Raw genomic sequence first — 12,568 nt, 5'->3', positions numbered from 1 at the left:
ACAATCTGTAATTTTCTGTGTTCATTCTAAAATTAACTGTAAATATGGTCTTCATAAGTTCACAGATAAAACCGGAACTCTTGTTCCACGTAAAATAATCCTTCTTACTAGCACAGACAGCTCACGATTCCTGTATGTTTGACTTTTCAAATCTTTCTGTGAAGCTCCAACATTTAAAAACAAAACATTGGTTGAGAAGTTGTTATTCTGTAAAGGAATTGCTGCTGTTTTCCCCAGCTATCAGCTTATCTCCTGAGACTAATCAAATCCATGGGGAAGTTTTAGTAGTTAACGAGAGATCTGATTATAGCTATGTTAAGGTTTTCATTTGTATAAAATGTCCTTGTTTGAGTGGAATCTTCCACACAAGTTGTTTATTACAATGACAGCTGCACAGCAATATTCTTAACTTGGCGCACACTTCTCTTTTATTGGATCAATTCTGAACTGGTCATGCAAATGTGTGCACATATATTTGAACCTTCTTTAACTTCCATGTGTGGCAATCTTGTGTTTGCAATTCCTGGATTTTGCACATAAAAGCATGTCAGCATTTTTAAAACTTGATGGCCACAGACTATGAATTGACTCTCACAGACAAACAAAACACAAAAGAAACAATTGCAAAGATTTATTTAGCGCATTCTGTGCTTGGCACTTAGAAACAGAGTTCTGTGCATAGGGCAAATCTTTATACACCTTTTTTTCTTCATACATATTTTACATACCCTTTTTATTGCCCTCTTTTATATTCATAATATTGAATCCCCCACTAGGCACATAAATACATTTATACAACACCTCAAAACAAATCTCAATCATATCTGTATTCTGTTACTTGGTATTTGCATTTTCACACGACTTAAATGCTTAGGTTGCACCAAGCTACAATTGTTTTCTTATTTTTAAAGGATTTGAAGAAAAAGGAGGGGAAAAAAACAGAAAAGAAAGAAACTTCTATTTGGTAAAACAGAGATCCAATGGCAGGCTGGGTGGAGAACACCTGCCCTGAACATTACTTAAATGCTAAAGGTTTTCTATGGAAACTCTTGCATGCAAGATAGATGAAATTGGCCATACTATATGTTTCAGGTCTGCAGAAGAGCAGAGCTCTCTTTTCTTGCCACCATTCACCATCAGCTGAGTCTGGAGCTTTTTCTCTTGTTGAGTTGAATGCTGAGGGGCATATATGTTCCAAGCACAGGTTTTAGTTTCTTTTTAGCTGTACCACTCTGGGTAACATCAATAGGAGTTGCACAGCTGAGACACCTTTTCCCTTCTGCATCATTCTGAAAATGGACCCCAGTGTATGGCAGAGGTTCACCCCCTGCTGACTAGGGTGTTCAACGAAACATTTAATTTATGAGTTAAAATGCCGTTCTCTGGCTCTCTCTTTTTGTGCAGGCATGGCATCTTTGTGAGCTTGACCCATGCAAAGAAAACTGCCTGGCAGGCAGAGCCATGGTCAAAAAGTAAATATCTCTTGAGGAAAAGAAGTTCCAGTTCAGCAATAAAGTTCTCTTACTAGAGCGGGGAGAGGGGACCACAGGATTTGTGTTGACTTCAGAGATATGCTAAACCACTCAGGCAGCAAGGAAAAGTCAGGGAAGGGTGAGGCCCTTAGAACAATGGCCTCTCATGGGCAGTGCAGCTTTGAATGACGAAGTCTTCAGTGACTTCCTTCCTTTGGTATGGAGGAGATAGCACGCATACAAGACTCCCTCAACATCAAGAGTTCACACTAATTGAGAGTTAATGCATAGACTGTATTTTTTCTGCTTCACTCCAGCTTCTTTTAAGTGATGCCCTTCTCTCTGAAAAGTCCATTCGGCACAGACACTCCATTACAGATGCTAAGGCCTGGGATTACAATGAGCGGCAATGGGTGTCAGATCAGGGGCTTTCCGTTGGATTCTTTGGAGTGTAACATAGATGGCTTGTGTTTCCATTTATAATTAAACTACTAGTTCCACTATAAGTTTAAAGGCAAAAAGGTACTGAGATAGGATCACCCATGGAGACAATGAGGGACTTGCTGCCTTCATTTCCAAGGAGACAAATCATTGGTTAAACCATGTGCACAGACATCTGTGAGGATGCACCTGGAACAGCCCCGTATTGTCTGTTGTCACAGGCATTGGCTGTTTGCTGGTTGCCGGATGGAGGACTGATCATGTGCATCCCATGCTCCACCCCTGTCGAAAGGTATTGCCTCTCTCCAAAAGCCCCATTGGAAGGGGAAGAACAGAGTAAAGTGCTTTGAGGGGTGGTCAGTTTCTCTGGGCTTGCTGCCAGCCTCGGGGAAGCCGGGAAATTGTATCCATACAGGTTGTAAGGGTTGTGAAGGGAGAAGGCATTGTAGGAGCTCTGCTGCATGTGGCCACCACCAAACATGTGTGAAGAAGAGGAGGTGGAAGCAGGGTTGCCTGCTTGCATGACATATTGAAACTGAGAGGCTGGGAATGACCCCAGCTGGCCACCAAAGGCTTCCATCTTACCGTTGCTAGGCAGAGAGGAAGGAGTAGGCATTCCTGAGATCAAGGATGGAGTCCTCTGAGGCATGAAGGTTTCTGAGGGCTGAGTGGCAGAAGCCGTGCCACTTTGGAGCCGGTTGTACCCACTGTCACTTAGCCCTGGGTAGCTCTGTAAGGCAGCCATGTTGCTTCTGGCACATGGGGGATAATCAGACAGGTTGAGATTGCACAGCTGGCTCTCCCGGCAGCCAACATTGAAAGTGTTGGGGGCCAAGTGAAAGGTTGGGGGGGAGCAGGAGGGAGAGAGAAGATGAGAGGAGGCAGAGGGTGATGGGGTCCCGGTGCTGGAGGTTGTTGGTGAGGTGCCTGTGCTGCCCCCTGAAAAAACAAAAGACAAAAGAGGATTTTAAAAGGTCCACAATACAGGTGTAAAACAAGATGGTCCCCTTAGAAATCAACTTCTCTTAATAAACAAACACATACGGCAAAATGGCCACCATATAAACTAACCTCCCTTGGCTAGGACCTGAGCTTCCCAAACGAAATTTCTCGCTCCTTCTTTTGTTGTTATTTGATTTTTAAACAATTTTTCTTCCCTTATATAATAAGGGAAAAAAGCAAAACACCTTAAAGCAAATTCCAGATCAGTGAAAAGAGCTGCGGGGAAAACCAACTCCATCTGCCAAGAGCTCTGTGTTGTACAGGGATATTAATCTAGTGTGCTCTTTTTTAAAGTCTTGTCTCACTCTCTGCTGGTTTCCAGGAAGACCGCCTATTCAGAGTCTGTACTGCACTGCTACACACATGATTTATCATGTGGCAGGAAGGGACAAAGAGCAGGTAGGATTTTTTACAGCATTCAGCGATTTTCTTTGATGGCTCATGGTGGAGTCAAAATTACTGATTTAAACCACAGGAAAAGTTACACTACAAATGCACAATGGTTACAAGCTACACTACGTTCTGCACAGCTGATGAACGGCATGTTTGAATACGGTTCTTCCATCATCTGCTTTCATTTTAAAATGGTTCTGGATTGCATACTCCTCATTCACTATTAATTACTATTATCATTTCTATTACAGTATTAACTATACTGCATAATAAGCATGTGCATGGTGCGTTACAGAGAAGTAGAACACCAGGACCTTTCCCCTTTTTGCTGATAACATGAAGAAGCTGAAAACACAAAAATACAAGAAGAGAACATGGTAGGAAGGGATGTGGGATGGGGGAAAATGGAGGAATGGCTTTGGGGAGTGCAATTTTACACAGAGCACAGACTGTAGAAGATATTGTCTTTCAAATGCTTCTTTTTACATGTCACGTATTTCTTTATCTGGAGGGTTTGCACGGAAGAGCTCTGCGGAAGAAGTATAGGGAAGCCGGTGGAATGATATGATTAGAGGCGTGATGGGGCCAGAGCAGAGGGAGAGGAAGATGATTGTTGAAACTGAATTTAGGTTAAGCTGAAAGCAGCCAGAGGAGAGGCAGGGGTATTAGAGAAGAGGAGAGTACAGCAGTTAGGGTGAGAGCTGACCATGGTATTTTGGTCAGTGAAGTTCATAAGGAAAGGACAGATTCTGAGGTACTGTAGTGGGAAAAAATAAGAGGAGTTGGAGACTGCCTGGACATGGTATAAAAATGAGAGAGGATTGAATACAGCACTGAGGTTCTGCACCTGGATGACGAGGATGGTGTAGCTATTGTCAGTGATTGCAAGACAAGTTCCATTTTCACCATGTTGAGTCTGAGTGGGTGGTGGGCCACTGATGATGCTATGTTAGAAACTAATCATGTATTTGAGATGAAACTGAGTGGGGAGGTCAAAAGGAGACATGTCGATTAGGAAGAAATGAATAATCTTGTTTTCATTTTCACATCTATTTGGAATGAGAACCAGAAATGCTGAAATACAAGAAGAAAGGCTGGTCTTGGGTATTTCCAGCCAGGACAGAAAAGGAGATCCTGGACATTTTGAAGTATAACCTGTTCTCATGAGATCTACAGTCTGATTCTGCAAACTCAACCTGGATAACTCTGAGAAGCATCCAAATTCCTGGTGATTATCAGACCCAAACTACAACTCTGAAGCATTCTAACTTCCTCTCCTATGAAAATTTCTACCTGATGCTGAATAAACTGTAGAAAAATTTCTCCTCAAATATTCATTCAAATTCAAAAGCTAATATTAATTCAACAGCATTGAAGGACCTTCACTTTCCAAGAACATTCAAGTGTTCATGCTTTCATAGCCTGCATACTCATGAAAAGCACATTTTAGCTTGAATGTTCAAAGATTCACTGAGTGATTTCTGAATTTTGTATTTTGTTGTAAAATTTGCAGTTCTTTGTCTGCTTGTTAGATAAAAAAGTCACTCAGTTAGGGAACAGATGCAATACCGTGTCACATGTAAATAACCAACACAGCACAAATGTCAAAACGTGATTATTTGAAATGAACTTGTCATGAACAATCTGCAGGCCATTAATTATGATGACAGCATTTGGGAAAATACGAATAACAAATCATTTCTGTGAAACTTGTGAGAATGTTGAGATCTGTTTGTGGTAAAATTGTTGAATAAATTATTCATTATGACTAATTCACTTAGCTCTTCTTCTTACCCCATAATAATGTACGAAAACGGTGTACAAAAACAGCATAAATTCCTGGCTGCCATATATGCTAGGCTCAAAATGTTTCTTCAAGAAATTGGGATAAAATCTTAGCCATGGTAGACATTCTGCTTCCTCAAAGCCAGGATGGGAAGATCTGTGTTAGTAGTATTACAAAATTAAATCTTTTTATTGCACACCTAAGATTACCCATAAACAGGGATTAAAGTGATTCTACCACAAGTCCTCCCCATCCATTGACCAACAGTGAAAACCCAATAATTAAGACAAAAGGCAAACTAGAAAGTTATTTTGCATCAGGCCTAAAAATGGCCAAGATCTGAATGACACAATAATGGAAGCAATTCCAGAATGGACGACTGCCCACCTCAGGAGTTCAACCCTAAGCATGGAACACAAGAGTCTTCGGGCAAGTCCCAACACATACAATAGGCATGAGGCAGAGGTAGTCACTTGAGTAGTGAGATCGCAGGTTATTTATAGAGGATAATCATCATCTTTATTTGCCATCCTGAAGCAGGATGGGAGATAACATGGGGCAGAAGTACAGGAGTTATTTACTCATATGAGCTTGCCCTGCTTAAAAGACAAGCAGCTGCATTCTGCATTAACTGAGCTGTCCTCAAGAGTAGCACTAAGGTACCCCATATCAGCCATATTTTCCTAGAGTTGAAACATGTCTGGTTTTTGCAAAGATGGGTAATACCCACTTTAGTCCAACAAGTGCAGTCCCACTAAACTAAGACTTTGTCTACTCATAGTATTGCACCAATTTAATTAAAGACGTGCTTTTAAGCCAATTTAGTTAAACTGGCGCAAAAGGCCGTGTGGACATTCTTATTTCATTTTAAATGAGGCATAGTTTGATTTAGCTTAAATCAATTAAAATAGGTTTACATTTAATCAAAATAAACTCAAACTGAAATAAGAATGTCCACCCAGGGATTTGCATCAATTTAACTAATCCAGTTTAACTGGTGCACATTTGTGTGTAGACAAGGCCTTAATCACACTTGACCCAAGCCTTAAGATTTGGCAATATGGGTGTAATTGACTGGAATTCTAAGTAAACAGTTCTTCTCATGAGTCACAGGAAGGAACAGATTCCAGCTCCTTCTCTTTAGATATGTTATCTCTGCAGGACTAATAGGAATAAAAAGCAGTAAACATTTATTCTAGGCCTTAGTCACAGACCAACTTCACTGGTTTAAATAATATGTTTCATTAAAGAGGTGTAAACCTTTGTGTAGACACTCTTATTTTGATTTAAGAGTGCTTTATTTTGGATTAACTTAGATCTGTTGCTAATTGATATAAGGCAAACTGAAAGCCTGATTTACACTGAAATACATGTTTAAACAATTTTTTGCACTGGTTTCAATGAACTGGTTTAAAATGACACCTTTAGGGCTTGTCTACATGGTGAAGTAATGCGTACTATAGGGTTGTGATTTCTAAAGTGCACCAATGCGTTGCACACTAATTGGTCCATGTAGACCCCGCTAGTGTGCACTGAACATTCCCTACTGTGCTTTAAAGTGAACTTTTAGTGAGTACCAGCAGGGTTTACATGGGCTAATGAATGCACAACACGTTAGTGCGCTTTAGAAATCATACTCCTGTAGTGTGCATTATCCCACTATGTAGACAAGCCCTTAGTCAAACCGATGCAAATTTGCATGTAGAGAAGCCTTTAGGATACAATTTTCAAAGACATTTGATTGATTGATTTAGGAGCCTTCAAACATGATGCAGGCACTCAGGGATACAGCTGGGAAAAAGAATGTTTAACTAATAGTAAATTTGCCAAAAAAATGCATTTAGTGAATGTGGATTGAATTCAAAATATTGTTTTGGCTGAAAAAAAAATTATTTTTTCCCCCTTGAAATAGTTAAAACAGTTTATTTCAACCATTGTAGAGTTCATTTCAAAATGGAGTTTTATTTCAAAATTTAGCTATATGTTGTTGTTTTTTTTAAACAAAGATTTTTAAAACCCTGAACACGGCATGAAATCACCCCCCAAGAATTCATTTCTGATTTAAAAACACCCTGAAAACACCCACCAAATTTAATTTGTTTAAATTTCATTTTGTTTCTGGTGGATTTTGATCAAAAAAAAAGTTTGGGAGGTTTGTTTTGGTTCTTCATTTTTCATTTTGGCAACAAAAACAAAAATCCGTTTTGGTTAGAAACTAATTGGAGTTTTTGTTCTGGGGTTTATTTTTCAGATTTTTTCATTCAAATCCTGAATCAAAAAAACTCAGCTTGACTTAGGAGTCTAAGTCACATTGGCTTTCAGTGACACTTAGGCGCCTAGCTGCCTAAGTCACTTTTGAAAATGGGTTTGGGGCCAGATTTTTAAAGGCATTTAGGCACCTAAAGATGTAGATAGGTGATAATCCCAGGTGCATAATGGGATTTTCAAACGCTCCTAAATCCCACTGAAATCACAGTAGACGCTTTTCAAAATTTTGCCCATTTAGTTATGACAGTCATTTGATGACTGCATGCATACAGAAAAAAGATTTGTTGCGTAAGAACATATAATAATCCCTTTCCCCTTCCCCTCCACACATGTGCACACACACATACTTTTGATTTAAAAGTCAAGAGATCTTATTTCAACTTTCCAAACTACTTTGACTTTGCACAGAGAACAAGAATGAAAATGTTAATCCAAAGGTGAGCATTTCAGAAGGTTATGAATAAGTGAGGGTTTATGCAAATTTATGTTACTTTAATCATACTGGTCACTACTGAGTGGTTGCTGTTATCTACTTCTAAAAAGAGTGTCATAGTTCATATTTATTCTGACTATCCTCCACTGCTCAGATGCTTTGCTGATCAGTAAGATTCTTTGCTTTAGCCATCCATTTAAGGAATATAATCTTGTATAATACCGGATTCCTGCATTAATTAAACTCCACTGGAGGTCCTGAAGCTGAAGTAGCTAGTTTAATATGACAGATTTTCACTTGCTGTAACCGAAAACTATATATTGAGACTAAAAGATCCTCACCTCCCTTTCTGTTGTCCTTCCAAACTTTGCATTGCAAATATGACTGACAAGCAACAGATTTCACCGTCTCATGCTCTCTCTACATCTCTGTCTGCTTTGCATAATTTTCAAGAACTCAGTTGCACAGAAATCTAAAAAAGGCAGAAAGATGGGAAGACGAGAGACACCAGAGAGTTCTTCATCACATTACCCCTGCAACCTTTCAGATTAACTTAGTTTCTTTTTTCCTCCTGCACTGTGTCTCCATCAGTGAAGACTTTTGGAAACAACATAACTTTGATGCCTCTTTCTAGGCTTCTCAATCCCAGCAGGTGCAGTGCCATGTGACCTTCCAGTGGAAAAGGAGTCCACAGTGTTCATAAAAAAAGCAATGACCTGGGCTTAGCAGTTCTGTCCAGGCTGTCATTCCTGTGCTGATTATCCCCAGAATGCTGAGTATTGAATTTGTGAGTCACTGGAATCCAGTCCCATATTTCCTGCAAAAGTCAATGGAATTTTCCACCCGTGATTATCAGAAAGCTAAGAATGGAAGCAATACAAATTGCTTCCAAGGTCTGCAACATGCTAGACTAAATCGTCTTTCTTTCTCGGTTCTGAGAACTATACCATCCCTTTTCATGAGGTGATGAGACTGATCTGTTTCTCCATAAAGTTTTGTTCCATAAGAACATACCTACTTGTTTCCTTACTACAATTTTTTGGCCAATCATCAAATTATCCATTCACTGCAACCTTTTAACAAGGATAGAGATGAGTCTGAAAGGCTGTTTGCACAGTTGTTGCACTGGCAGGGAAACAGCCAGGATTTCTCTGAAGCTCTTTTCTGTCTTATGTATGATTCTATGAAAAGATCCACAAAAAGGCAACAAAGATGGTTACAGGGATGGATTGAGGAGGAGAAAGGACTTATTAGAGGACACACAGACAAAGAATTAGACATTGAGATATTCAAAGCTAGAAGGAGATAATGAAAGCTGAACAGTCACTTCTTTTAAGATGCTTCAAAGTTTAAAATTGGTGGAAGTATCAGTACATTTAGAACCAGTTACAATAATACTTTCCATTTCTATAGCATTTCTGTAGGGTCCCCCGATAGTTCACCTTGACCAACCATCATGTTAAAGCAACAACTTGCCTTGTTTACACCAGGATTTTAAAACATGTTAGCAATCTGAAGTTAAGAGAAAACTGTGTAGTACTAATGTGGACAAACCCAAAAAGGGGCTAAGAACCCATGACACTAGGCGCCCAGTCCTGGATGTTAATCAGTAGGCTGTGATTTCTTAAAGGAAAAGAGACAGTAATACCCATATGGACAATCTGTCACACAATGGTTTGTATCCATCATGGCAATCGTAGGATTTCCTGTACTGCCTCCACATTTACTCAATCAGATGCTCAAGACATCTGATTGCCAGCCTAGATGTAGACAGCAGTAATGTAATAAACAGACCTCTTTCCTGGACCATATACCATGTTCAGACATTAGTTTCCTACTTCCCCAATTCAGATACAGACCTGTTAATCTGATTCATCCCTGTAGGCGGCTTGATCAAGTGAGCTTTTAGGATATCTTAGAGGAAAAACTGTCCAGCAGCAAGAATAGTGCACTGACCATTACAACAATCATTTTGGCACAATCATGGATACACTGGCCACAAAATGGCCACTGCGCCAATGAAGTATATCAAAGAATGGATGCAGATAATGAACACTTGTGACTCCCCTCAGTGTCTGATATCGATATCGTCAAGGAAATCTTTCAGTTTTGCTGCTAAGGTTAATCAAATCTGAGATGGCATCATCAGCACCAAAGAAACCAGATTGAGACAAAGATCAATGACCCTTCCACCATTCTTGATAGAGTTCAGTCCAGTCCAGTAGAAGCCCTGGAAACTTTAGGCCAGTACATGCTAAGCAGATCCGTGCCCCACAGGCCTCCTGCTGACCAAGATTTTTGAATTGTGGGAAATATAGTAGTAGTATCCCAAGCCCAACACAGACCAAGCTCCACTCATATGATGCCATCACATCATGAGATGCCATTCACAGTAGATTGTGTAAAACTTCATAATATGACTATCCCTTCCTTTCTTGTCTGATTTGGCCAGCAGTGAAATTGCTAATATTTAAATTCTGGAATAAGGCTTCAGAATTAACACCAGCAGTTCACCTGGAGGCTCTGGTGGACTCATGGACCCCAGGTAATTTTATGGAGTAAGATGTGGCTGAGGTCCACGGGATCTCTGCTGTGTGTAAGAATATCCTGGATCTAGTGGAAACCATTGATAGGTCATTCCTTGCCTTGGTGACGATCATCCACCAGACCACCCCTTAGTGGTCATTACTTTTCAGGATCACTGGGAGATGCTTCAGTTCAGGTTGATTCAAGCCCCCCACTTTCCCGTCATCCTGGGAATGCCCTGGCTCACTGCCCATGACCTCTCCCAAACAGCTTCCAATGGTCAGCTGCACCCTTGCACTTTTTATTAGTGCAATCTCACCCCAGTGGAGGAAAACTATGATATCCTCGATAAAGAGCTACCAGTCATCAAAGCAGTCTTTGAGGAATGGTCGGCATCTCCTGAAAGGTTCCAGATTCCCATTCAAGTCCTCACTGACCACAAAAACTTTGAATTCCTGAAGACAGCTCAGCATCCAAATCAGCGACAGGCCCACTAGTCCTACTTCTTCCCATGAATCGAATTCATGGTGACCTACAGCCCCAGGACCAGGAATGGAAAGGAAGAGGGGGAGTGTTGTGTATGTAACCGAGAGACACCATCCGTGATCCTCAAACCATCGATTTTCATCTCGGGTACCACTGTCTACGACCTGCTACACTCCATATGTGCTCTGCTGCCCAATGATCCCTTTGCAGTTCAGATCTGCCAAGCTCTAGACAATGCCGGTGCCCAGACTGCCTTGACTTTCACGCTCCATGAAGGAATTATGTATCAAAAGGGGCACATTTACATACCCAATGGCCAGTCCAGGCTGCAAGGTCTACGAATCTGCCAAAATTCTTCTCTGGGAGGTCTTTCAGTTGATTCAAGACACAGACCCAGGTGTCAAGGAGTTTCTAGTGGCCAGACCTCCATGCATCAGTAGCAACCTGTGTCCAATCCTTTGACTGCTATGCTCAGACCAAAATTCCCCATGTGAGTGCATGCTGTCTCCTTCAGCCCTTGCCCATTCCACCTCAGCCTTGGTCCATCATGTTGACAGATGTCATCATGGAGCTACCACCCTCCCCAAGGATACACCACAACTCTAGTGGTAGTCAATAACCTGACAAAGGTGGCACATTTTACACCATGTCATGGTCTCCCGACTGCCCAGGAAACAGCCATCGATTTGAAGACAACCTTCATGGACTGCTCAAAAGTGTAATATCTCACTGAGGGTCTCAATTCCTTTCCTGCTTTTGTGAGGAATTTCTGTATCTCCTGGGCACTGAACCTTGCAACTCGATTGCAAACCACCCTATTATCAGGCTGAGAGAGTGAATCAGGTCCTGGAGCAATACCTATTCTGCTCCTAAATTGCCAGCAGGATGATTGACAGGCACGTACTTCCCAAGCAGAATTTGCTGACAAGTCCACGCATGCCATGACCCACCAGATCCCTTTCTTGGCGAATGCCCACCGTGCTGATCTCATCACACACATCCACCCAGTCCATCAAGAACTCAGGCACTGGCTAGACGGACTAAGACAGCATACAAGCACCATGCTGACCAATACTGTCAGCTGACCCTTAACCTCAAGGTAGGGGATAAGGTTTGGCAGTCCACCCAAAACCCTTGCTTCCATTTGTCCATCCACAAAACTGGACCACAAATACTTGGGGACCTTTTGCAATCACGGAACAAATTACCCTGGTAGCCTTTCACTGCAGCTGGAAGAATCCCTCAAGATCCACGCTGTGTTCCACATCTCTCTATTGAAACTTTTAATTGAGACTCCCTTTCCACAACGCACTACTCCTCCCGCTCTGCTGATAACCAGACAGGGCCAAGAGGAACACGTGGGCCAGCAAATTCCAGAATCCCACCAAGTCCGGGGAGGACTCCAATATCTGACTGACTGGGAGGGATATGGCCCTAAGGAGTGTTCGTGGGAATCCATGGAACACAACCAGGCCCCAGACCTGCCCCAAGAAACCCATTCCAAGGTCACCTGGCAGGCAACCCAGAAGGATAGGGGACGCTGTCAGGCACCAAACCAGTGAGGAACAGCTGCTGGCCTGTTCCTTTACTAACTGTGTTGCTAGGCAACCAATCAGCCCTGCTGCGCTGCCTTAGAACTCTCAGCGTGGCCACGGCCCCTGATTGGCTGCTGGTGTAGCAGGCCTGCTTATAAGCCTGGCCCCCACAGCAGGTCAGTGGCTGCCCAGCACACACCAGGCCTGCAGCTGTGCTTGCCCTTGC

At 41.8% G+C, this 12,568-nt stretch overlaps 1 protein-coding gene across 1 annotated transcript in view; it reads right to left on the bottom strand.

Moving 5' to 3' along the window:
- Positions 1 to 622: 622 nt before the first annotated feature.
- Positions 623 to 12,568, bottom strand: part of TBX15 (T-box transcription factor 15) — a 116,342-nt gene continuing 104,396 nt past the window's right edge. The window contains exon 8 of the mRNA XM_067546365.1: positions 623 to 2,852. Coding sequence (XP_067402466.1) covers positions 2,068 to 2,852 — 785 coding nt within the window. The 3' untranslated portion in view covers positions 623 to 2,067. The remainder of the gene's footprint in view (positions 2,853 to 12,568) is intronic.

The sequence above is a fragment of the Emydura macquarii genome, unplaced genomic scaffold (assembly GCF_026122565.2).
Source record: "Emydura macquarii macquarii isolate MOO-44397 ecotype Brisbane River unplaced genomic scaffold, CSIRO-AGI_Emac_v2 contig_1119, whole genome shotgun sequence".
Classification (NCBI taxonomy): Eukaryota; Metazoa; Chordata; order Testudines; family Chelidae; genus Emydura; species Emydura macquarii.
This window is presented reverse-complemented; position numbering and strand designations above follow the sequence as displayed.